We start from the raw sequence: 26,598 nt of genomic DNA on the forward strand, positions 1-26,598 counted from the left end.
ACTTCCTGCTGTTTATAGCAAAGTAAGAGGATGAATTTCTGTATGAACACTCTAAGTTATCTTTCTACATTTAGTCTCTAATCGATGTATTTAAAAAAAAATAAAAATTGAATTTCTATGATGTATTTATTTTCTATCAATAGATTAACTGCTGTTTTAGTTCGCATGTTAGTTATTTAGCCTCCTTTATTCGCTCCATGATTCTTCTGGGGTCTAAATTATGATATACTCAAAAAGTGCTTTCCCACAGCAATATTCAGATTTGAAATGCATTCATGGTAAAACAATGAAAATGAAAAGTTGATCATAAAAATTATTTTAAAATCAGAGTTTTTAAAAGGCCAGAACAGAAGACAATATTTTTGGAATAAGAGCAACAGATCAAATGCAGATGCTTCCACTATGCTCAAAACACCTGGAGCCAGACAGGACTGCTACTTATACAGTGTATAACTCCATTACATAATATAAAGTTCATATTTTTGACTATAATATTATAAATAATGAAACAGCAGCTTTTTTCCCACAGCAGTCCACACAGCTACTGCGAAGGCTTCAGTTACTCTGCTGTTTGCATCTCTTGCAGCAATTTCAGTTGATCCTCAACAGTTTTCAGTTCCTGCTCCAAAGCAGACACCTGCACACACAGAGTAGAACATATGAAAATACAGAGATGGATACAGTGCTAGTATGAACTCACAGAGTGAATGTTCTCTGCACAATGACACAACAACAACTGATGACACCATTAGCATTTACATGCGTTTCCTTGCTTTCACTGTGCAAAATCTCACAGGATTGCATAACGACAGCAGGAAGCCACATATTAGCTTAAGATGACTGTGCATTTTAAAATTGAGTGTGGCCTAGGCTTAGGAGGAGATCCACCGTGTACGTGTGGCGGGGTGCGGCTCAGTTGCAGGGGAGGGGTGGAGGAGTGGTGTCAGGGGAGGTTGACGTGCACCTGATCTCCATCAGTGAACCAGCCTCCCATATAAGGATGGTGCCTGGACCGGAGGGGAGAGGTGTGTATGTCAGTGTGTGCAGAGCAGATGAATACCTGCTGGTGCTTTGTGAATGAGGAAAAACATCTAAGACATCAAAGGTACCAGAATGTGCAAAGCTGGTGTCCTCATTCTGTCACAGTGGTGCTGAAACCCAGCCGCAGCACGACGGAACCACAACCAGCCCAACCAACTGAGATGCTGGCCCAGATGATGGCTAAGATCATGGCTAGAGAGAGCAGAAGGAGCCAGCGGCAGTGTTTTACCACCAGCGGGAGAAGCTACGGGGCCAGTCTTAGTCCTGGACAAAAATACTGGAGAACCTGGGAGCTGCTTGGTTACCCGTTGAGGCCTGCATCGTAGAGCTGGTGGTACAGTTCATCGCGGGGCTTTCCGCAGAAGCCGCGGAGTGGGTCTGCACCACCCAACCAGTCTGGATGCGGCTGTTGGTTTGGCCGTGAACAACTTCTTCCACTTTCTCCCTTTGATTTACTGTTTGGGAGAAAGCTGTGGGAGGCGTTGGACAGGATTCAAGAAAACTGGTCTAAGCCCACACAAAAATTTAGATGTGTGTGAAGTTGGACGGCGGGAGGTACAGTAGGAACCACTTGGGGGGCAGGTGGATAAACGGCAGCCATCGCATCCTGCCCACGGCCTAAGACTGAAACAGAGCTGAGGCGGTTCTTGGGGCTGGCTGGGTACAACCGCCAGACTGACTGACCTCATCCAAAAGGGTACCCCAGATTGGTCTAATGGACGGAGCAGTGCCAGGCGGTGTTTATTGCAGGTAAAGAAGGGTCTCTGTGGGAAACCCCTGCTCTACACGCCTAGCCTTTTTCTACCTTTTGTTCTGCAGACTGATGGCTCAAAAAGGGGCTTGGGGGCTGTTTTGTCAGGGGGTGTGGCTCAGCTGCAGGGGGCAGGTGGAGCAGTTGGTTCATAGTGTGGTGTCATACGCACCTGATCTCCAACACCAAACCACGCCTCCCCTTTAAGGACGGTGCTGGGACAGGAGGGTGGAGGTGTATGCAGGGCAGCTGAACAGCAACAAATAAAAAGCACCAGAATGTGCAAAGCTGGTGTGTGGCTCCTCATTCTGCCACAGCAGGATTCGAGGTTTTTGAGTGGAAGAATGTACGTATATGTACGAGGTTTCATATAATCTCCTATTTTAAATTGTAATTTTTATTTATCAGCAAAATCTCAGCATCAGTCTTTGAAATGTTCAGTGCACCACTCTACAACCATCTGTTGGTTAGAGAGCGATAACAGCAGTGCCATTCCCTGAGCTTTGATTCTCTCTCTCCAAACCATGAAGCTGACTCAGATACAGTGAAGCAGTTACAAACAAAGCTGCTGCAGGTCTCCTTCACCTTACTGTCCATCTGCTCCCGGACATGAGAAGGAACCTTGGTGAGGTAGCTTGGAGACTGGACTCTGGCAAGGATTTGATCCAGCTTTGGGACGAGCCTGTCTCTGCGCTGAGAGAGCTGCACGATCTGTTTCTCAATGTTCATTCCACTCTGAGAGACACAACACAGTACGTTAGACATGACCAGCATCCTCATCACCACTGCAAAAACATCCAACAGGAACAGGATGGGATTCTCATCACAGTGCAAACATGACGTGAACAATGTGTGCTTCTCTGAAGAGTTATTAGATTTGCTTAAGCAAAGGTCACATGACATTTAATATTCGTCGATTACGTGCATTTATTTATACACTACTCTCATAAGGTCACAGCATTTCAATGGAGTTCAGGTCCACACTGTGACTGTGATATTGCAGCACCTTGACTGTGTTTGGGTACATTGTCCCGATGCACGACTCCAGTTTTGGCTGTGGGACAGATGCCCTCACCTCTGACTCGTCTGTGTACAGAGGAGCTCGTGGTCTTCAGTGGCTTCACCTGAAAGCGCTGCTGATGATCTAAGAAGCTTGGAGAGAAAAACGACTGGACTTCTCTAAGTTTCTTGAAGACGTTTCACCTGTCGTCTGAGAAGCTTCTTCAGCTCTAAGGCCAAAGGTGGCGGCTCCCAGATATTAATATTATAATCTGTACTGTGTAAGAGGGTAGTTGACCCACTACTGATCATGTGCCTATTCACACAAGATGTTTATCTCCTTGGCTCATGGTGTTCGTGCCAGCAAACTGCCAAAACTGCACACTTGGCGATGATCAACCAATCAAGTTATTAGCGTAACCTGACTGCTCCTTACTTATTAAACCCTGCGCATTACAGATTGGGTTCATATCCTAGAGTAAATAATTTCATTCGCAGTATGTCAGATGATAATCCCAATGCTGAAAGACTAAACTGTCAGTCAGTCCAACACACAAAGTTAATTCATTAACAATGAAGTTCATTGCTTCATGCAGAAGAAGCCCGATACGTACTTGAACGTGAAGATGTAGCTGACATGTGTGGTCCACCACACCAACGAGGCTTGTTTTGGGTGGAGAAGTGGAGTGTACAGACGGGGGGATACTGCCTCTGTCAGAACAGCAGATGTGAAGGTCGGAGATTCGGCTTAAAGTGCTAATCGCTGACACGAAGCGAAGGAGGACCTCGGCCTGGCTGGGCGAACACACTGCCCACACTGAAACCATCGAGATTTAAAGAAATTAAAGCATGAAATCATTTTTGTTCTTTTCTTAAAGAATAAAGGTCCTGCCACAGCTGAGTGTGGCTCTCAAGGAGCTTTCAGAGTTTTGGCTACTTTGTTACACATATTCAGGCCAGTGCTCATACCTGACCATTTTCAAAGGAATGTTTTATGTTTGTTTGTTGAACCTCTGAATAATTCACGCATTTAAAAAAAAAAAAAAAAGAGAGAAAAGTGAAGAACCAGTGTTGTGTCTACACATAACTTAGCAAAGAACCAATTTTAAGTGAAGCCTTTGGCACTTTGTTACAAGTGTCAAAAACACAGTTTGTTCCCATTTTTGAATACCAAGAAAAATACCAAAGATGCCAGTTTGACAAGCATTAAATGGTATTTTTACACAAACAAGACGATTCCAAAAAAGCTGTAAGTTAAAAATTTGGCATATATTAGTATGCAAAACATACTGCACTAGCAAAGAGCTGAAACAAAACCTGAACAATCAGCTATTTACTGGTCCATCTACTGTCAGAAATGGTCCCAGTGGAAGTGCAGCTGTCAAGAAGCCGTTCTTAATGAAGCCGAGAAAAAACAAACTGAGGCATGAAAATTATGCAAGACGTGCACTGATGATCAAAACGTGTCTGATGGAGAGAAATCCAAATCTGAAACTTTTGGTTCAAATCATTGAATTGTTCAGAGCACATCAGAACAGTGCGTGTCTAGCCTCCTCAGATCCCAAAGCAGTGTGGGATCATCCTGACAGATAACAGAACAAGAGGCAGAAATATCCAAGGAAAAATTCTGAATGTCCTCCAAGAAGCCTGGAGAACTATTCCTGAAGATACTTTTAAGGAGAGCTGTCTCAGAGAGCTCAGGCTGTGAAGAATAAAGCTGGTCCTATGGGAAAACGGGAAATGGGTGCAGCGATTTTTTTTAAATATCTGCAAACCTTTAACTTCTGTGCTGTATCTCCATAAAGTCAGAGTTTGTGCAATATTAAAAAGAAAAAACGCTGCACCCATTTTCCTGGCAAAAAGTGAAGAAATCGCGGGTGACTCAAGACTTTTGCATAGTAATAAAACGTAACTTTGTTGCTATATTTGCTTTCAAGCATTTGCCAGTGGAAGAGTCGGTGTGATAATGGTTATGCCTTCTTGTGCTGACTTACTGTCAGGTTTTGCTTTGGTTATGCCACACTGTGCTCGTAAAGAACGGGCCACTCGGATCACTTCCTGTACCAGCAGGAAATCTCTTTCCTCTTCGGCAAAATGCCAGTGTGCCTGTGAGAATGGAAAGGACCGGGAGGTTAGAGAACTAACACATCAGCTGAAGTCCACGGACAGTGTTGTAAAGAGTCTTTTAATAACTCTGGGACAGTTTTCAGTCCTGGACTAAGAAAGCATCTCAGTGTCCAGGTTAGTGTGGAGAAAACCCTCGGTAAAAAGTAAAAGTTTAGAAGCTTGTTATTCTGGCTGGATCATGTGACCTTCGTTATGCCACAGTAGAGCATTTTCTCTCTTTTATCACCACGCATTCACTTGCAGCTGCTGGATGTTACCAAGTTTGCACCTTCTCTTTCCCCGGTTTGTGCTTCCTCCTCTTTGGCTCTTTCTCTCTGCAGACATGTCTGACTCCACTGAGTTGCGTTTGCTCGTCCCACAAATAGGTTTTTTCATCTTTTCTTTTTCAGGTCATGTTGTAGGACTGTCTTGGTTGACACGCCTCTGCAACATTCACTCTCCTCAGGCTTTGGGAAGGCCTGTGCCAGGGTACTGGAGGTGTGAGTCTGTCTTTTCATTGTGGTTGTGGATTGCTGGACCAACTCTTCCTCCTCGCATGGATATTCGAGGTTTCATGGGAGTTTGCCGAACTAGTTTACATGTGCTTTGTGGATTTGGAGAAGGCATTCAACCGCATCCCTCTGGGTATCCTGTGGGGAATTGCAGGGGAATACGTTGTATTGGGCTTATCCAGGCTCTGTACAAGTGTTGCTAGAGCTTGGTCCACATTGTTGGTAAAATATCAGATTTATTCTTTCTGTTCATCATTTTTATTTGCTGAATTTTTCTTCTCAGAGTTTGCAGCTGAAATTGAAGCAGCTTGGCTGAAAATTAGCTACAAGTCCAAGACCACGGTCCTTAGAGAAGGGCGGAGTGCTCACTGTGACGATTTAAGTAAGGAGAGCAGGAGTGACAGTGCACTCTGAACTGGTCTGTTGTATTGTGGTGACACACTCACATTCAGAAAGAGCCAACTGTGAAAGCAAAGGTGTTGCTGGTCCATCTACATTCATACCCTCACCTATGATCAGGAGCTTTGGGTAATGACCAAAATAATGAGATGAGAGCAATCCTGGGTTCAGCCTTAAGGAGAGGGTGAGGATCTTGGTGAGGGGCTCAGAGTCGAGCTGCTCCTCTTCCAAATCCAAAAGAGCCAGATGAAGTATTTGGCCACACCAGGCTTGGGTGTTCTGGGAGGAGGCTCAGTAGCTGATTAGATTAGTGCCAGTAGAGGGATGGACAGACATTTAAACCTTCAGGAGTAATTACTGGTGAACTCTCTCTTTCCCAAACGTTCAGAGAGTTTATTTCCTGCTATCAATATAAGATCATCTAATCTATGTTATTGTGGAGAGTTGATCTTACAGCCTCAAGATTATGGCTGTTGTCAGCTGGACCTTATTTACTGTCCCTCAGTCTGTGGGCGTACAAACTGGGCAGTGTGATCAATATTATCTGCTTCTCCAGTGATATCTGTCACTGAAATATTATTAAAATCTTGAATTACACTATAATTACAGTAAATGTCTCTGGGTGAAGCTCACCTAATAAGCAACAACAGTCGTGTTCTGTTTCCTTCTGCTTGCTGTGAGTTTTAGTGTCTCAAGTTTGCCTGAACATGTTTGGATCCGTCTCTGCTCGTCATCTCTGACAGGAGAGGTTTCTGCCAAGCTGGTACTTGGTTTACTCTGACTGGAATAACTTGAGATTGGTAGAAATTTGGAATTTTCCTAAATCCAGATATCAATGCACATTAGCAGGGTTGTTTTTAGCGTTATTTAAGACAAGAAGGTGCTTTCCTGGGGGCTACAAACACTCGAAAACCTCAGAAAGCCCTACCAACTGAGCGGAGCGGGGGTACGGCTGTAAACACAGGCTGGTTTGTGCAGCAGCTTCGGGTGCAAACGGCTGAAGTCTCTGCCACAGCTCCTCAGTGATGAACGGCATGAAGGGGGAGAGCAGGGCCAAGGACACAGACACACAGTGATAGAGAACAGCGATGGCCGCCTGCCTCGCGTCACCACTGTGCTCTGCGTCGGTTGTGAGGACGACTTCCTGGTCCTGCTGGGTCAGCAGAGGCTTTATATACTCCTGCAAATACACACAGAGCAAAGTGACAGCAGCTCATTCAGTGCTGGGCTAACTGCTGGCTTAGCGCTAACACTTTAGTCTTAATTAGGTTAATCTCTTTGCATTAAGCTTTGAGCCTCCACGTTTCCATGGAGAAACCAGATAAATATATCACCTTCTCTCTTTTTTTTTTTTAGACAGAGCAGTAAGAAGATCAGTGGAGATACAAAGGAAACCCTCTTATCTGGTCTGTTGGGATGATCAAAGTCTACGCATGTCCTGGGACAGTTGTGCTCCTCACCATGTAAATATCACACAGGCTGTGGACCCAGAAGGAGTACAGGGCAGACGTGACGCTGTGGAGCTCATAAGCTTCAAAGGCCTGCTCACACTGCCCAACCGTGCTGTGTAGTCTGGAGCAGATCCAGCGGTCCATGCTGCTCAGAGGAGCTGTCTGCAGAGGCAAACACTGTGAACGAGGCGCTTCCAGTGTACACAGTCAAGTTTATGATGCCAGATTAGAAGAAGATGATAAAAGTAAACATTTTTCAGATGTCTTTTCCTCCACGCTGTCAAACAGTGTGTGAAACAGGCACAAACAGACAAGATTTCCCACACCTCAAACCTCTGAGAGACGGCACAGCTGTTTGTAAAGTGGGAGTGGGGGGTCAGCGTGTCGTGCTCAGACTACGTCCACACTCGCCCGGATAGATTTGAAAACGGCGTTTTTGTCTGAAAACACTCGTTTTCAGCCGTTTTCACAGTTGTGCGTCCACATTGAAACGGCCCAAAACGCTTACGTGCAGTCCTGCGCAAAAACGAGTGAGAACTAAAGAATTTGAAGAAAAGCTATCTGATATTCATCTTTTTTTAGGGCTGTCAAAATTGAGAGCAATCAAAACAACTGCTGTATAATGCACTCCGCTATCTTTGTTGAATTGGTCACATGACTGCATCACATGACCAACATGCGTCATCGTTTTCGAGTGTCCACACTGCGCCGCGTCTCAGTGTGGACGGGAGGCCAAACCGTAGAGAAAACTGAGTTTTCAAAGGCATTAGTGTGGACGTAGCCTCAGTGTCCACGCCGTTAAAACAAAGCTGTCATGATGCATTTTGATATTTGAGAAGAACTGTAGTTCATTTTAACCTGGTGTATTTCTCTTGGTGTGCATGTTTGGTCCCTGTGTTGTGAAGAACAACAACGAGTTTCCTCCAGCTTTGGATCCGACTCAACGAAAAAAAACCAAAAAAAGATCTTTTAGGATCAGCAGATAGATAATTGAGTCAGAGAGCTCCATGGTAACTGGTCAGCTGACCTGATCACTCTGTGCGAGGCAGCCAGTGTTGTTGTATTAGTCTGCTTCTATGTTTTGACAGGACCGTGGAGACGCCCAGGACTCTGTGTTTATGAGGGACAAACTTCTTTCCCTTGCTATAGAGAACCTCTGACAGCCTTTGTACAAAAACACTTTCCTCTCTTTTTACACTTGTGTTACATTCAACACAGCTCAGTGCTCATACTCTGATATGTAGGCTCAGTCCTTCAAAAAACAAAACGCCACACACACACACAGCCTTTTTCAAACAACAACAAGTCTATAAGGTAAGAAGAAGCGTTCCAAATCGTCTGACATCGTTCTTGCTGTACCTTTGCTATAGTTTCCAGTGTTGCTCCGTTCTCACTCAGCACTCCCAATGTGAACCTTAAGGTCTGCCACATCTTATTACAGAAGTGTCTGCAGCTCAGAACCTGAGCGACAGACAGACTGATGTCTTCTCCTGACAACAGGCAAAAGTGAAAACGTTACACACAGTAAAAAGACAAAGCAGCAGCCCACCGGTCTAACATGGATCACTTGTTTGATTGTTCTGCTCCCCAGCAGTTAGTTACAAGTTAGGAACCTCTGACTGTGATGAAAGATGAGATGTTATCACCCTGATAACATCTCATAAGCTACTTGAAGGTACCCGAGATGGTTTTAACCTTCTGTGTTGTAATGACGGCTGGCTTTTATGTGAAACAGGGATCAATAATATGTTATGCAGTCACTTTTAACTCTAGTGAACATATGCATCACATCTTCTTTCCCGTGACGCTGTCTTCCACATTCATTCGCTCTGACAAATTGCTTCCCGTCAGAGGAGGGACTCACTCACCCTGCATTTTGTGAGAGCAAAGGGCAAAGCGCAGAGCATCAGTCCCACACTCTGGGATCCCCGCGGGGAAGTCCTTCCTCTGTGGGGAAGCAGATGTAGCAGACAGATAAGAGTGGGAATAAAGAGAAAGAACGAGTCGGGAGGGAGGGGAGCTGACCTGTGCTTCCATTGCAACCAGCTGCTCCCTCGGATCCAGGTTCCCCTCCTTCACTTTTCCTTGAAGTCTCTAAGAGGACGGAGGAAACCACATCGTTTAAAGTGAAGAGCAGACAGCTGTGCCGCGGTGACAGCTGTACTGCTTACAACTCTGCTATGCATCTTCTCAGCAACTCAGAGGCTGTGAGACAAAATAAAAATGCAATCTTTCGCCAGCTGTTGTTAGCTCTCTACACCGCGCTGTAGCAGTAAAGACAAATCAATAACTGCTTTTCTTTAAGACGTCTAGAATGAGCAAATTTCCTTAAAATAGAGCGTAACAACAAAACAGACGCTAACATGATGTTTCTGACACTAGTTTAAAGATGCCGGGGCTCTTCACTGAGTGAGACGGATGTCAGACAGTCATTACGGCCTTTTTACCTCCAAAGAGACTCCGTGTATAACGTCTAAGGGGTCGATGACATTTCCCAGAGATTTACTCATTTTTCTGCCATATTTATCTCTCACTAGTGAATGAAACAGGACCTAAGAGACAGGAAGGAAACGGGATGAGAGACAAAAATAAAATAACAGGATATGCTGAGGCTGTAGTCCATTTTCTCATTATTATAAGTAACCTGTTTAAAGGGTAGCTGCCCGGTCAGCTCTGTTCCAAGCATCACCATCCTGGCAACCCAGAAAAAGATGAGGTCACTGCCCGTCTCCAGGACAGAGTTAGGGTAAAACTGCTGCAGGTCAGCGGTCTGTGGAAAGAGTGGGTGGGTTAGGGATGAGGGTTGCTTCTTTTTACATTCAGTCAGAGGAAGTCCAGTACCTGATCTGGCCAGCCAAGCATGGCAAAGGGAAAGAGCGCAGAGGAAAACCATGTATCCAAGACATCTGGGTCTGAAACAGGGAACAATGTAGCTGAATTCTGACACACCTCACATCCTTTCAGTTTATCTCAACATCAACAGTCCAGCTCAGTAAACCACTAACTGGACCCATTACCATTTTTGTCACACGTTTCAGATCATCAAACAGTTTTATATTAGACAAAAATAAGTAAACTTAAAAAAAGACTGTTTTTAAATTTATACAGGAGAAAAAGCTATCCAAACCCAGCTGTTCAACTAAGAAAGGCAGACACTGAGATCCAACCACTGACATCTGTGACTCCGACACGAGTACAGAGGCATTTACCATCAGTCATCCACACATGGAGAAAGCAGTGCGACCCTTCACAGGAGCGACCAGTCTGACAAAATTACTCAGAGTGCACCGACGACTCATCCGGGAGGTCACAGAAGAAGCTAGAACATCAAAAGAAGACCTCGGTCGTCTCAGTTAAGGTCAGAGCTCGCGATTCAACAACCTGAATGAGAGCAAACATGGCCTCCACGGGAGAGTTCGAGGAGGAAACCACTGCTGACAAGAACAGGAAGGGTCGCCTCACAAAAACACCCTCAATGTAGCCGACTTGAAATAATTCTACAAAGAAGACTGGCTCAGTGTGAACGACTCATTAGCAACACAACACTCAAGTTCCTACAGCGAGGGTGGCAGCAGGCGTTTGGAGTCTGAAGCCTGCTGGTTATCTTAGCCTGACATAAAACCTGCTTCACAACCTGAAACGTGTGACAGACATGCACCAAAAAACCTACCAAACTATCAAGTAGGCAACTAATACTTTTACACAGCAGTGTGTAATAATCATGAACATGTTCAGACCCGTCTCATTAGATCAGCGAATCCTTGTCCTCGTCATTTAGCCGGCAGTAGCACAGTCATATTAGTGGTTTACAGAAAAAACAACAGCAACAAATAACTAGAAAAAGTTGCATTTCCTGCAAAAATGCAGCGTAAATGGCATGTAGTGGAATCTGAAAACAGCAGGAGGAGAACTGTCTGCTGAAAAGAGGTGAAGAAGCTGAAATTTGTGTTGAAAAGAGTTTAAAAAATTGAAGTGTTAACTGAAGCTTCTTATGTCATAAGCGGGATTCGAACCCGGGCCTCTCGCTCGGAGAACAGCTGCTCATCTCACTGAGCTAAAACACGGCTCGGCCCGGCAAACCAAACTGGTGATCACACTGATAATGTGGTCCCATCCAGCAAAATGGGCCAAAAAAAAAAAAGGTGTAAAAAGCTTAATATCTCAAAAAGTATAAGAGTTATGAGCACCAAAAGATATATCACGCTTCAGCAGAAAGAGCAGAACAATTTAAAGTTTGATTGGTGAAAATCGGCTGAAAACTGAGGGACTAGTTCAGCAGCAAAAAATTGATCAATTTTAGAATAATAATAAAGTTTAAAGAGAAACAGGAACACAATAGTGTGAACGCCTCACGGCATTCACACAATAAGGTAACAATGTGTAGATACAGCAGCAGGTTAAAGGTCAGGAGGGAGGTGAGTCACCCCGAGTCAATGTGACGGCATCTGGCTTCAATCCATATTTGACAGCAGCTCTCTGACGGGCCTCGTCCTCGCTGCGTCCCCAAACCCACTGCTCCTGCACGCACACACACACACACACTGCAGACTGGAACAGACTGACACTGGTGTACAATGTAGGGATTATCAGATAATTCACAAAATAATCTACAAACTCTGTGCAGTCCTTTTGGTTCCTCTGCATGAAACTGTCAATCACAGGCGACACAAGCGTGCTGTTTTTGGAAGTTTTCCCACACACTAACCTCTTGTTGTCCCTCATAACTCGGAAGCATCACTTTGTAGGCAGGGATCTGATGACCCCACCAGAGCTGCCTGGATATGCACCAGTCACTGCACAGCAAACAGAGGCACATTGTTCACAACCCACATGTTCTGTGACAAGAGCTGCATTATTGTGAGAGTGGTGTCATTTCACACATGTCACTGACGACACACGCTGCCACACAACCTGATGTTGGACAGCCAGTTCTTCCACGTCTTTGTGTAGTACTCAGGAATGATTTCCAGCCGTCTTTCCTCGACAGCCTGACCGGGAAAGACCACACCTCCGTGACGATAGTGACCCGGGAACTTTTTCACAAATTTTACTTTTGAAAGCAAGTCATGGAATCGATACAGCTGTAAACTGACCTGCACAGCTTTTTTTGCCATTACATCACACCGGACAAACCATTGGTTTCTTAGAAGAGGTTCAATGATGTCTCCTGAGCGGCTAAAACAGAGAGGAGAGTGGAAAAAAGAATCAGGAAAGAGAAACCACAAAGAAGAACATCTGCAAATGAGCAGGAAAAATAAATAATAATCAGGCCCCATCTTATCTTAATGACCTTGTAGTACCATATCACCCTATTAGAGCACTTCGCTCTCGCTCTGCAGGCCTACTTGTTGTTCCTAGAGTATTTAAAAGTAGAATGGGAGGCAGAGCCTTCAGTTTTCAGGCCCCTCTTGTGTGGAACCAGCTTCCAGTTTGGATTCAGGAGACAGACACTATCTCTACTTTCAAGATTAGGCTTCAAACTTTCCTTTTTGCTAAAGCATATAGTTAGGGCTGGACCAGGTGACCCTGAATCCTCCCTTAGTTATGCTGCAATAGACGTAGGCTGCTGGGGATTCCCATGATGCATTGGGTTTTTCCTTTCCAGTCACCTTTCTCACTCACTATGTGTTAACAGACCTCTCTGCACTGAATCATATCTGTTATTAACCTCTGTCTCTCTTCCACAGCATGTCTTTATCCTGTCTTCCTTCTCTCACCCCAACCAATCGCAGCAGATGGCCCCGCCCCTCCCTGAGCCTGGTTCTGCTGGAGGTTTCTTCCTGTTAAAAGGGAGTTTTTCCTTCCCACTGTCGCCAAAGTGCTGCTCATAGGGGGTCATATGATTGTTGGGTTTTTCTCTGCATGTAGTATTGTAGGGTCGACCTTACAATATAAAACACCTTGAGGCGACTGTATAAATAAAACTGAAGACTTTGTACATGGAAACAAGCGAAGCATTCAAAAATCTGGTGATGGATATAAAGTAAAGAGGCAGACAGCTGTGCTCTTCACTTGTTTAAACAATTAAACAATTTATTCTGAAGAGGACTGAATGTTTTTCTTGGCTGATCGAGCAAAGCTATAGACAGGTGACAAATTAAAGGAAAGAAAGGCATAAAAAGAACTACTTCAGTGCGCATTGGCATTATTTCAAGTCATGGGAAAGCTGTGGAAGCGCTCCTTTAAAAAAATTAAACAAATTCTCTGATTTGGTGTTTTGATGATGGTGATGAAGAGTAGTGGCTATTATACTGGTCCAAAATCCCTGATAGGCGAGATCTGGAGACTATATTGACAAGAGGTGGGACCTTCAGGCCTCGAGGGCCGGCATCCTGCAGGTTTTAGATCTCACCCTGGGTCAACACACCTGAATCACACGATTAGTTCATTAGCAGGCCTCTGGAGAACTGCAGGACATGTTGAGGAGGTCATTTAAATCAGCCGAGTTGGATCAAGGACACATCTCAACCTGCAGGACACGAGGCCTGGAGTTGGACACCCCTGATGTAGACCATTACAATTTCTACTGTTTACTCTGCATCAAGTCCTGCAGTGCCCCCTGCTGTCCTATGGATGAATTAACTGTGATCATAAGGTTCTCATATAGACAGCTTTGTACTGATTTGGGGTCCGGGACCACGTGAGAGACTGAGGGCTAATAAGCTTCATATAAAGAGATCAGGATATATTCGTGCGCCCCTCACAGCAGTCCCAGCTTCTCATGTGGCTTTGTGGGAAATTAATTACCGACCTCTGCTCCGAGGGGACAAGTGGAGCTAACCCACGACGGCAAAATTCCCCAAAAGCAAAACCGAGCCCTCTGAGCTGGTCACTGCGAGGGATCAAGCATTCAGGCTTTCCCTTTAATCGATGCACCGACACAAAAACCAGTTCAAACTCTGTACTATGGTGTCAGCTGGCACAAAACGCTCTAATGAAAAGACTCTGCACACAACACGGTCCATCCTTTAGAGCAAACACTCAGACGTTGAGCGTGCATGCGCTGCTGTACCTGCAGACGGGTAAACTCATGGCATGAGCTTTTCTTCCTCTGAACAGTCTTTTCTCAACCAGAGCATCCACAACCAGCTGTCTGGCATCAAAACGCTTCACTCCCTTCACAAAGAAAAAGAACAGTGAAACCCAAAGACACACAACAAACTCACACACGTATACAAACAGGTAACACAGCACCTCCAGCCACTGTCCACAGGACCCTGTCATCGTCCCATCGCCAGCAATCACAGTCAGGCGTGGAAGTGAGTGTCTCTGTGAGAGGACAAAGTCTGTGTGGTCATGAGCAGGAGTCACCTTCACTGCACCTGCAAAAGACAAACAGGAAGTGGGCGGATACCACGGGTCAGAGGGCTGAACACATCCACAGGAACAGTGTCACGTCAGGTGTCAGGTGTGGTCGTCACCAGTTCCAAGCTCCACGTCCACCATAGAATCAGTGATGATGGGTAACAGTCTGTCGGTGAAAGGATGTCTGCAGTGCTTCCCATGAACAGTCTGGAAGAAGCAAAGACACGCTCCGTTAAACAAGCGTCACGCTGCTCACGTGGTATCCACTCTTCCAGCCTGCAGTTCATCCATTTGGCCTCCAGGCTTCCTGATGCTGTAGTGCAGGGGTGTCCAACCCCAGGCCTCGAGGGCCGGCGTCCTGCAGGTTTAGATCTCACCCTGGGTCAACACACCTGAATCACACGATTAGTTCATTAGCAGGCCTCTGGAGACCTTCAGGACATGTTGAGGAGGTCATTTAAATCAGTCGTCGTGTTTTCAGCTCACTGATGTTACAACACACTGAGCGGTGTAGGAGATCTGTACTGTTTATTGTCGCTTGTCCTGAAATATTGTCAAACACTCCCACTGAGACACTCCCAGAGTCTCTAACATAAACAACTGGCCTGGTATCGAGGATCATCAGGGTGAACAGCTATGGCCACGTCTCCCAGCATAGTCTCTGGACGGGTGGTGGACACCACCACCTCGGTGTCTAAAATACAGAGAAGAGGATCAATGTACAAAACACAGGACACACCATGTCCCAGGATGGTCCCGACACGCACCGTGGCCTTCTACGGGGTACGCAAAGCTCAGCATCGATCCAAACTCCACCTTGTGTTCATAGCCAGGAACAGACAACATGGTCCGGCCGGAGAGCTCCTTCGAGTCCACCTGATGATGAGTTCAAGTGATATTATATCAGAGGCACACTCTGCTCTGTAGCTCATCTAAAAAGCGTACAGCGAGTGCTCATGTGAGCTCCACATTATCAGACTGTAGCATTAGACATGCAAACACATGCTGAAGGTTTTATTGTTCACGTGGAGGCAAAGAGCAGGTTTGGTACCGTTTTCAGCACACACATGGTCTCTGAGTTCTTCCCATAACCTTTAGTTTTAGATATGACATTAACGTCCATGTGCTAAGGAACAAGCAAAGTCAAACCTTGTACACGTTCTTATATAAAAAAGCCACTTATATACAAGTTGTTAATCAATCTGAAAGCTGTCTGGACCCCTGGATACGAGTAACTTTAGGTTGGGGAGAAGACACATTACTGTCTCTATTATTCTGTCCACTTGTTGCATTTGCTATCCATTTATGTAAAGCTGTCTCACCTCTATGTCAGAGATGGCAGATTCCAGGGCACAGCTCCAGCTGACCAAACCCTCTGAGCGATAAATTAGACCAGAGTCACACAGTCGGACAAACGCTGCAGTTACAGCTCTGCTAAAACCCTGAAATCAAATCACAAAAGCAGGATAAACAGTTGAAGGTGCTTTGCCCCATTCACCACTGCAGCTTTACAGCTCAGCTTCAGTGTTTCACTCTGCAATTCTTACGGCACTTTCATTTTCCTGGAGAGGCCACAGGATGGTGCGATTTCTCGTTTAGACGAGCCTGCGTGTGCCGTGGTGAGGAGGCAGAGATGGCTACAAATAAATAAATCTGCCTTACTGGAAACAGGGACGCTGGGAATGACTTATCATCTCTACCCATCGTGTGTATGTGGTGTATGTGCTTACATCGCACCACAGTTTCATATTCGTCTCTCTTTGTACCGCTGCTGCAGTTATTTGAACAGTTTCATAAATCAGCTCGTTAGGATGGTTGAGATCATCTTTCTGGGATGGTTTCATACGTAAAACTCCATCAACACGTTGAATCGCAGAGTAAGGAACATGTGTGACTCCACTCTTACTGGGTCCATGGTGAAACAGGCTCTGCTCCAGTCCAGAGAAGCTCCAAGCTTCCTCAGCTGGTGGTAGATCTCGTCTCCTTTCCTGCAACAGAGGCTCAAAACTCAGCAAACACCGTGCAGGCCACACAGCAGATGTGCTCAGAAGTCCAGATGTGAAGACTCACTCATTCTTCCACTTCCACACCTCCTCCAGAAACTCGTCCCTCGTAAAGTCTCGTCTGTGCTTCCCTGTTTGCCTCAGCAGTCTCCTCTCCACCACCGTCTAAAACACGAGCACATCGTCACTCTCAGCACTGAGCATGTGCCACAATCATGATACAAATGTGTTTCCATATTTTGATGTTACTCTGAGGGACACCTGAGAACATGTGAGCCAAACCGTCATCACGCGTACCTGCGTTGCGATACCTGCATGGTCACATCCAGGCACCCACAGCACTCTGCAGCCCTGCATCCGTCTCCTGATGGATACAAACCATCAACACGTGAGCTCAGAGAACAAAGACAACATGCTGCTCTGCTGTTGATAGTTACCATCGAACCAGCGCATCCTCTACAGCTACTGTCAGAGCGTGGCCCAGGTGCAGAGTACCAGTCACGTTTGGTGGAGGAATACACAGAGAGAAGGTCCGATCCCCAGCGTGGGGCAGCCGTTCCTGAGAGCAGGAAGGGAAACACGTTACTGGCGTGCATGTGTGCACACTCGCTCTACAGAACAACTTTTTCCTTTGCTGTAATCAAATATCTCGTAGTGCTGTTGCTCGTGCTTTAGTAACGTATACTTTGTAATTATTGAAAATATTGACTTGACTTCTAAGGATTAAAAAAACATGTTCAGATTCAAATGAAACTGAACATTAAGGTGGACCTTTGAGACTGAGTGAAGTCTCTTTTGCTCCTCGTCGTGCCACCTTTACCTGGATAACTTGAATACAATCAGATCACTCTGACCAAATCTGAGGTGGTCAGGCTTGCAGTGTGATCACATCTCAGGAAGACGCACTTTTCTGTTTTCACAATCACAATGATCCTCTGAAGGCCCAGAAAAATGCACAACAGATTTATTTTCCCAAATAGATCGTTATGGCTTTTACCACATGATTGTCATATTTTATTCGACCTTTATTATTATTATTTATTTATTTTAAGTTATTGCAATTAGAACGGACAGGACTGAGGGACGGGAAAGATGAGGGACAGAGAAGTTGGGGAGAAGAGGAGGAAAAACTCGAGATGAAGAGGGAGGGAGAAAAAAAACCCACTGAAAATCTGCTTCATCACCTGCCGAGAGAAAAACAAAAACAACACAGGAGGACATCACAGCAACCTGCCTTCTCCTGTCAAAGGAACAGAAGAAGCAAAGCAATATTTTTTCTACAATAAAAATAATTATTGTAGAAAAAACAAACTGCTTTACAGCAAATAAAGAGCGCACTGCTGGCAGGACAAGGTCAGAAAGGACATAAAGGTCACTTTGGACGCCTGAAAATATGACCAAAGTAGAAGTAACTGTCTGTGACAAATACAAATGTATGTTTTCTGATCAGTGCTCTCAAACAGTTCATCCATTTTCTGCATCACTAAATAAAAAGTATTTATTTGCTATTATTAGCATTAGTATTAAAGCTTAGCTGATTAACCACTTACTCAGTTTGTTTCATAGAAACTGCAAAAAAACTGCATTAAAGTGAATTCATTTTAACTGCAACAGTAATGATTTAACAAGTTCACATGTTTACATGTTGCTCAGGACTGAAGAATCCCTCTTTCTCCCACCACTGATACCAGCTGGACTCCACATACTCTGGACTGTAACACGATGGGAACGGTAAGCTAGTGTCTGCAGGGAAAAAGAAGAAGGACTTTCAGAGCCTGTGAGGAGAAGAGACAGCCGAGCCAGCAGAGGTTACAGGAGAGTCACCTTTCTTTGCCCCAGGAGGTGTAGGAGCAGTGTAAGCAATCTTCTGCTTCTCACTCCACTTTACTGCTTTACCTTCAGCACTCTGCAAACAGAAACATCAGAGCGTGTCTGACTGGCAGCTTCAGCTATCGTATCTCTCATAACTATATTTATGACATCATGGAGTGCATTAGCACAGCACTGAACAAGTCACAAGTCAACACGGTTGAAACACAACAGTGTGTAAAGTAATTGTCCCCTAAACCCAATAACTGGTAGTGCTACCCTCAAGACGTCCAATCGAGTGTTTGAGTTAACAGCCAAGGACTCTTTCACATCACTGTGGAGGAATTTTAGCCCACTCTGCTTTGCATGATTGTTTCCATTCAGACACATTGGACAGATTTTCCAGCACAAGCAGCCACTGATTTCACACATGGCTGTGCAGGTTTGAATAACTTTAATAAATGAAAGCATCATTTAAAGACATAAAGACCTGGATGGCCGCTAACTTTCTGCTTCTTAATTCAGATCAAACTGAGGTTATTGTACTCGGCCCTGAAAATCTTAGAAATATGGTATCTAACCAGATTCTTACTCTGGATGGCATTACCTTGGCCTCCAGTAACGCTGTGAGGAACCTTGGAGTCATTTTTGACCAGGACATGTCCTTCAACGCACATATTAAACAAATATGTAAGACTGCTTTCTTCCATTTGTGCAACATCTCTAAAGTTAGAAATATCCTGTCTCAGAGTGACGCTGAAAAACTAGTTCATGCATTTATTACTTCCAGGCTGGACGACTGTAATTCATTATTATCAGGAAGTCCTAAAAACTCGCTGAAAAGCCTTCAGCTGATCCAAAATGCTGCAGCAAGAGTCCTGACAGGGACTAGAAAGAGAGAGCAGATTTCTCCTGTTTTGGCTTCCTGTTAAATCCAGAATTCAAAATCCTGCTCCTCACATACAAGGTCTTAAATAATCAGGCCCCATCTTATCTTAATGACCTTGTAGTACCATATCACCCTATTAGAGCACTTCGCTCTCGCTCTGCAGGCCTACTTGTTGTTCCTAGAGTATTTAAAAGTAGAATGGGAGGCAGAGGTAACTAATGAGTGCAGCATTAAACTATTACATTATTATTATCGATACAACGATGCCAGTATATCTGTAAAAATACACACAAACGCACTAGTACTCTTTCCTTGGGGGATTTGGCAGAGAGCTTTAGCCTTAGTGCTTTGCCTCCCTCTAACTTACACCATGCTGACTCGATAGGATGCCCTCCTCCCGCACTCGTCTGCGCCTCTGCTTCTCGGCGTGGGGTCGAAGTTTGTTTGTGTGAGAAGCTTTAGGTGGGGTGCTGGAACAGAGTCTGGCTGCCCTCCTCAGACTCGGACCAGGACCTGTCCTCCACATCCTCGGTAACTTTACACGCTAGAATGCCCACGCATGCCAGCCACAGCCGTGTAACGTCACTACTTTGTCCCTGCCAACCTGAGGAGAGACGTTTGTATGGAAGCTTTACACAAAATTAAATCCGTGACAAAACGATGTTCCAGTATGGTTTGGTGCTGTTTGTTGACGGGATATTATATCTTCACGGACAACAGGAAACGCACTTGGTCCGTCTGGAAATATCTTCCCCACAGCGTTTCAAGTTAAAGCTAAGAGGAACCGGAACATCCTTCCCGAGTTTAAAAATAAAATAAATTGTGGAAACAGAGTTTTCTATCCAGTTAACTATCTAAACCATTTAAATTCCACACATAATATAATGATGTAGCCCAGCGACTACTGTCATGTGATTATTTTTTGTGGGTGATGATGGTTCCCATAGCTGATAGTTGTAACGAGGAGCCGTACGTTTCCGTTCCGACCCTGGCTAACGCGTTTTGTGCTTTGACTGTAGCCACCGCTGTCCCACACCTCGTAACTGTGGGTTGACATTTTTCCATTCAGTGCGATTTTTGGAGTTAAAGAGCGGAAGGTTAGTCGGTTAGCTGTCGACTAACGCGGTGTCGCTCATTGTTGACGCTCTGCTTCGTTTCTTTTGGATCTTTAAGCTAGTTAACGGTAGCGTTAGCAAAGCAGCTGCAGGGATGGCGGAGGTTCCAGGAACATCCAGTGAGACCATAACGGAGACCGTTCAGACGAGCACGCCGCCGCCGCCCCAGCAGGTAAACGATGGACAGCTGTTCCTGAGACAGTTGGACCGCTCTGGCAGCCAGTGACAGTGTACATTAAAGATACAGCGTTTATGTTATTACGGGGGAAGCGTCGTGAGGCCTGATATGTTAGTTACGTTAGGCTTATTTAAATGACAGGGCTGCTAGTAGCGCGGTAGCATTAGGGAAAGCCGATAGCGGGCTAAGTGCTGAATAGCTCCGCGTTGCTGTGTGAAAGTTAAACAGCTTTCAATTAACAACCCGAATCTGTAGTATTGTTGCATAATGTCTAAAGCAGCAGGAGCATCCGGTTTACATGTTAAATACACTCTGTTCAAATCATATTTCAAGTTGTCCTGCTCAGATAAACAGTCAGACCTCCATTAACTGAAATCCCCATAGTCGGTTAGAATGGGTTTAGATGCAGCGCAGACAGGCCCATCTGCAGGCACCACGGGGCAAAGGGATGGTCTCTGCTAGCATACATGCCCGGTAACCCCAGCTTTGTGTCATTTCTGAGGCTGGTGCTCTTTAATAGTTTGTTATTAACCCCTCCCAACCCTCACGGCTTGACTTTTTTTAAAATTTGTTGCGCATTTTTTATTTCTTTTTAAATATGTGCATAGTCATGTTTGACTTTTAAATAAGAAGAAGTCTTAAAGGATATTAAGAGGCATACTCGTGTTTGGCTACAACATACTTTGTGTATCATTTTACACAAATCTTCGTAGTCCTACTGATGCAGACTGTTTACTGCAGATGTTGTCATAATTAGAAGTATTTCAATAGTTGCAATTTATTCCTTATATTGTCAGAATTTGCCTAACTGATGGTCATGGTACATAGACTGGTTCTTATATAGACGCTTCTGCTCTGAGCATTCAAAGCACTTTCCACAACTTAGCCAATTAGCACTTGTATCTGTCTAACATCCATACACATTTAGAGTCTGATACATCAGAGGAATAAGTCCTTGGGGTTAGTATCTGCAGCAGACAGGGATCAAACCACCAACCCTCTGATTAGTAGGTGACCTGCTCCATCACCTGAGCAATGACATGTTTTACTTTTCAGAGAGCAGGAAACAATAGCATGCCCATGACGCCATAGAGACAACAAGAAGGTCCTACAAATGATAGATGTCATTGAGTGTGACTGCAGGATTCACAGTTCACACTGTGGTTTGTTTGCGATGTCTCACAGTAGACCTCTTACATGTTACAGGAGGGAAGAAGCTTGACAATCAAGTTGAGGAAGAGGAAGACTGAGAAGAAGGTAGAGTGGTCCAGTGACACTGTCGACAACGAGCATTTGGGAAGAAGGTCTTCAAAGTGTGAGTTTATCTTTCTCCGTAGCACACAGGCTGAGAAATGTAATTAAGCATTTCAAATATGTCTGCCACCAGTTTTCAGTGTTTTGCTCTGTCACATTTTAGGAGGAACAAATGCAAACGTATTGGATGCACTTTTTCTTTTACTGTTTAGGTTCAGTGCCAAAACTTGCACTGTGGTATATTTTATGTTTCACAGTGGGGTTGTTGTTATCAGTGGGATTTTCTGTGGGCGTCCAGTGGCTCGTCTGTTGGGATTCTGCAGAATATGAAATAATTGAAAGTCATCATAAAACAATTAAAACTAAATCACAAAAACAACACAGCTGATATTTTACTCTTATGCTGAGTGTGGAACAATGGAATATTTGGCACCGGGCTGCAGAGTCAGTCCTGAAAAAGCTGTTTCATGAAGTTTGTCCTGGAAAGAAACTCGATTTGGACATTTTCCTCTGAACTGTGTGGTTTTATTATCAGGAAAGAAAGCAAGAAAAAGAAAAACCAGTTTGAAATGACAACAAAGTACACTGGCTATGCTGCCCAGCACCGTTAGTACTGCCGCGCTGCACCCCTGCTTTCCATATGATTCTTTTTATTTATTTATTTTTGTATCATTAATTTCCCCTCAGCATGGTTGAAACTGTGTGTCCACAGCAGAGACTGTACTCAGTCAAATGATGCACACTTATTTATAAAGCCTGGACCATATACACCTGCGCACCACGAGTGACTGTACAGTACACGTGGTTTTCCTGTTTAACTGCAGTATATGACACGCATGAAGTAATTACAACAAGTAGTAGCTGTACCGAACGTGCTTCAGCGTGTCACGGTGCATTGCATCTCATTACTTTCCCCATGACATAATCGAGGCTCAGCTAATTAATTTTAATAGCCTTAATCTTTCTCAGTACCGTGCACATGTGTAACATGCACTAAAATGCAGCTAAAGCCCTGAGTAGACCACGGACTCCTGCCTCAGCATCCGCCTTCTGCACACTTACTACATCAAAGACACAGTATGTGTTTAATCACACGCTCCTGCAGTTACTGTTTCTGAAGTGAAAGTATTTTTAATTTTGAAATGACGAACTTGGAGCTTCATGTGAGCCTGTGGCATCATGAGCTGCTTGTTGTGTTTCAGGCTGCTGCATTTACGAGAAGCCCCGACAGTTTGGAGAATCTTCCTCCGAGAGCGAGGGAGACGACGACGACGAAGGCTGCGGCAGCGCTCACTGTATCCTGGGCCACGGCAGGAGAGGCCATGGACAGACGGGGGGTGGGGGGACTACAGTACCCCCAAACTCTGGGGGGTCGCACTCACACTAACAAAAAGCAGGGCTGATTGTGTGGTCTGAGGGCTCTTTGGCGCCACGACAATGACACATTAAAAACAAACAAACTGCACTCTTGTTTTAGTTTAGTTTCATCACTGAGGTTCAGGCCTGACAACCGGGCTTCAGCCCGAGTCTGAAAGTCCCAGCTGCTGCCGCACGACGGCAGCCTCTGTGCTGCTGCTCCTCTCGGGGAAAGTCATGGCCACGTCACGGGCTCGTGGAAAATACTTTGCCGACCTCAAAGCGTGTTTGCTATTGTGCCAACTTAAATATGAAGCATAGACTGGCAACACGTTCAAATTGTGATTCTAACTGAAATCAAATGACAGTTTCAGCGTTTTTCCAATCAGCTCCACTCGGTGTGCATGACATCACTGCTCAGCCTTATCTGCCGACCTAACACACTAGGAAAATAAGCTCTGAGCTTTGAACTTTATTCTTTCCTTTGTTTGGTTTTATTGAGTTGTGCTGGCAGGTTGGGCTCCTTTATGGTCATCATCTAGGTGATGCGCATCAACCCCATGATGTGGAGGTTTGAAAGGATTATTTAGAAAAGAAAAATAAAACTTGTAAAATCGATTTTCCTTTTTCCAGAAAAGTTATGTCTGCAGATTCCACAGTGCACCCAGAAGAGCTTCACAGCTCTATAACAGTCGCATTACTTCCTGTTACTTCGTAGAACTTTAAATCTTTCCAAAAGTAGTCATTAGTAGCAATGTGATTGGTTCTGAATACATCAGAGGAGTGCTGACTCTCCCCAGCAGCATGTGGGACTTTCTGACTGCAAGGCATCAGTTTGGAAAAGGTGACAGCAGAAAGAGGCCATTAAATGCTGTCTGCTCGCAGAGTTAAATGTATATAATACAGCATATTGTTTTTTTAAAATGTAGTTTTCTAATTTATTTGCTGCTCTTAATTCTGAACTCGTCCATATTTGACATGTACCTGAGCCCAGCGGGTTAAATACTGGACATTTAGATTAGCTTCATATTTGTCTTTTCTGAGCTGTTCACCAGATTTACAGCGAATGCTGAACATATGAGCCAAGGCTCTGAATATAGTTTGGTTCACTGAGGTGGGCTTGTGTGAGCTGCTTTTCTATATCTTCACTGTATGGAGAGAAATTTGCTTCTGTGTACAATACGATCCACAAGCATAAACTAACATTTACAAATGTGTACAATAATTTGTGTGCAACTTTTCAGGGGCACCACAGACAAATATGAAGCGATCTGACCACATGAAAACCATTTTACAAATGCGTATACCCAGACCTGAATAAATACGATTATTTATGCACAGTTTATTAAGTTCAGCTTTACGAATCCAATAATTTTACTTTTCAAAAACCTTTGTGTGTACAAATGTCTACACGTAACATCTCTCTCACTCATTTAAAAACATTACATATGTGTGGAATCGCCTGATGTGCACAGATCACCTCGCACGCCAACGTGGGGTTTTGAGACGAATTTAGCCGTGCCAGCTTGGCACAGATCCACAAATATGAGATGCACCAAGCTCCCAGTGTAAAACTGCTTCAAGTGTAGACCTGCGTGTCTTTTTCTAAATAAACAGAACAGCTCATTCAGTTCTGTTCAGTTTTATTTACACAGCCCCAAATCACAACAACAGTTGCCTCAAGGTTCTTTATATGGTAAGGTCGACCCTACAATACTACATGCAGAGAAAAATCCAACAATCATATGACCCCCTGTGAGCAGCACTTTGGCGACAGTGGGAAGGAAAAACTCCCTTTTAACAGGAAGAAACCTCCGGCAGAACCAGGCTCAGGGAGGGGCGGGGCCATCCGCTGTGATTGGTTGATGTGAGAGAAGGAAGACAGGATAAAGACATGCTGTGGAAGAGAGACAGAGGTTAATAACAGGTATGATCCAATGCAGAGAGGTCTGTTAACACATAGTGAGTGAGGTAGAAACACCCAGTGCATCATGGGAATCCCCCAGCAGCCTACACCTATTGCAGCATAACTAAGGGAGGATTCAGGGTCACCTGGTCCAGCCCTAACTATATGCTTTAGCAAAAAGGAAAGTTTGAAGCCTAATCTTGAAAGTAGAGATAGTGTCTGTCTCCTGAATCCAAACTGGAAGCTGGTTCCACAGAAGAGGGGCCTGAAAACTGAAGGCTCTGCCTCCCATTCTACTTTTAAATACTCTAGGAACAACAAGTAGGCCTGCAGAGCGAGAGCGAAGTGCTCTAATAGGGTGATATGGTACTACAAGGTCATTAAGATAAGATGGGGCCTGATTATTTAAGACCTTGTATGTGAGGAGCAGGATTTTGAATTCTGGACTTAACAGGAAGCCAATGAAGGGAAGCCGATGCAGGCTTACCCCACATGGGCATGCGATGTGATCTGTGTGTATCAGTGAGAGAAATGTTACGTGTAGTTTTTGACACACACAGAAAGGTTTTTGAAAGGTGGGATTATAGGATTTGTGAAGCTGATCTTAATGAACTGTGTGTAAATGATCAGAATGTATTCAGGTTCTGATGCATGAATTTTTAGAATAGTTTTACATGTGGTCAGATTGCTTGTATTTGTGTGTGGATTGAAGTGTGTGCTAATGAAAAGTTGCACACAAATTACTGCACAGATTTGTAAGTGTTAGTTTTCTCTTGTGGATCATATTGTACACATTGGCAACCCTTATCAGGTAAATCTCTCTCCATATCATTAGGCTATGGAAGGCATGCTCACAATAACACAAACTAACTAATAGAGGCAGCAGATACGAATTAGTGTATCCCATTCAAATGGACCCATATTCAAAAGTATTTTGCAGGATTAGTGCCTTTCTGTAAAGTGTTCCCCATAATCAGTACCACCTTTTACTGTATTAGGAAGTAGCTCTACAAAAACAAAGTGAGGGAAAAATAAAGTCAAACATTTAGATTATTGAAATATAGCAAATAAACACAGTTTAATCATGAGTACATACGCATGCTAAAATGTTTCAATTTACATACAAAACTGCTTTAAATGAGTTTCTAACTACTGTTGTATAACTAGAGTTTGCAGATTAGTCACACAAGTCCATCTTGTTTTGTGTCCCATGATTTTTATCAGAGACTTTGGCAGTGAGCTGGTTATAAATACAAATATTAACTAAGCTTATATATTTCAGAATTTACTGATTATAGGCTTGTTTTCTTTTTAAAAAACCTTTAATGTCATTGGGAGTCACTTTCAAAATCGGTATTGTTTTAGCTAGTTGAATTCTTGAAGACAGTTTCATGTGTGATGAGGATGTTAATGTTGGATGAACTGAAGTAAGCTGATTTGGTCAGGATCATGTAAGCCTGGATTAGTCAGACTAGATCTGAAGAATGGAGACCTGGAGGAGATACACGGTCGCCTTACTTCAAA

At 44.3% G+C, this 26,598-nt stretch overlaps 2 protein-coding genes across 3 annotated transcripts; one reads left to right on the forward strand and one right to left on the reverse strand.

Moving 5' to 3' along the window:
• Nucleotides 1–300: 300 nt before the first annotated feature.
• vars2 (valyl-tRNA synthetase 2, mitochondrial) lies at nt 301–20,177 on the reverse strand. Of its 2 annotated transcripts, XM_082521571.1 has the most exons (29): nt 19,633–20,177; nt 18,392–18,473; nt 18,210–18,310; nt 17,005–17,126; nt 16,865–16,931; nt 16,635–16,732; nt 16,471–16,552; nt 15,887–16,006; nt 15,332–15,440; nt 15,170–15,258; nt 14,681–14,771; nt 14,454–14,581; nt 14,272–14,375; nt 12,353–12,434; nt 12,171–12,247; nt 11,965–12,052; nt 11,684–11,777; nt 10,101–10,171; nt 9,904–10,029; nt 9,707–9,811; nt 9,285–9,353; nt 9,128–9,206; nt 8,619–8,749; nt 7,269–7,421; nt 6,737–6,988; nt 4,786–4,897; nt 3,406–3,608; nt 2,378–2,527; nt 301–637 (listed from the first exon to the last, which is right to left on the reverse strand). In XM_082521571.1, exons 1-29 carry the CDS (start codon nt 19,789–19,791, stop codon nt 560–562), a joined length of 3,222 nt encoding a protein of 1,073 aa, XP_082377697.1. In that variant the 5' UTR covers nt 19,792–20,177; the 3' UTR covers nt 301–559. The 2 variants fall into 2 exon arrangements, with proteins under 2 accessions (XP_082377697.1, XP_082377698.1); XM_082521572.1 differs by lacking the exons at nt 6,737–6,988; nt 7,269–7,421 and having other exon boundaries at nt 19,633–20,176.
• A 148-nt stretch (nt 20,178–20,325) lies between these two features.
• ppp1r11 (protein phosphatase 1, regulatory (inhibitor) subunit 11) lies at nt 20,326–24,798 on the forward strand. Its single transcript, XM_082521633.1, has 3 exons — nt 20,326–20,552; nt 21,765–21,873; nt 23,015–24,798. The coding sequence occupies exons 1-3, from the start codon at nt 20,475–20,477 to the stop codon at nt 23,197–23,199; spliced, it is 372 nt and encodes a 123-aa protein (XP_082377759.1). The 5' UTR covers nt 20,326–20,474; the 3' UTR covers nt 23,200–24,798.
• The last annotated feature ends 1,800 nt before the right edge of the window (nt 24,799–26,598 follow it).

The sequence above is a fragment of the Aulonocara stuartgranti genome, assembly GCF_965226115.1.
Source record: "Aulonocara stuartgranti genome assembly, chromosome: 22".
In the NCBI taxonomy this organism is placed as follows: Eukaryota; Metazoa; Chordata; class Actinopteri; order Cichliformes; family Cichlidae; genus Aulonocara; species Aulonocara stuartgranti.

Excerpts from the sequence above, each read along its gene's own strand:
- vars2 (XM_082521571.1), bottom strand. The coding sequence starts at position 19,791 with ATGTGGAGGACAGGTCCTGGTCCGAGTCTGAGGAGGGCAGCCAGACTC. Across the intron at positions 16,553-16,634 it reads GTGTGGAAGTGGAAGAATGA|GAAAGGAGACGAGATCTACC; the intron begins GTGAGTCTTCAC and ends CCTCTGTTGCAG. Across the intron at positions 7,422-8,618 it reads CACTGGAAACTATAGCAAAG|ACAGCTCCTCTGAGCAGCAT; the intron begins GTACAGCAAGAA and ends TTGCCTCTGCAG.
- ppp1r11 (XM_082521633.1), top strand. The coding sequence starts at position 20,475 with ATGGCGGAGGTTCCAGGAACATCCAGTGAGACCATAACGGAGACCGTT. Across the intron at positions 20,553-21,764 it reads CGCCGCCGCCGCCCCAGCAG|GAGGGAAGAAGCTTGACAAT; the intron begins GTAAACGATGGA and ends TACATGTTACAG. Across the intron at positions 21,874-23,014 it reads GGGAAGAAGGTCTTCAAAGT|GCTGCTGCATTTACGAGAAG; the intron begins GTGAGTTTATCT and ends GTTGTGTTTCAG.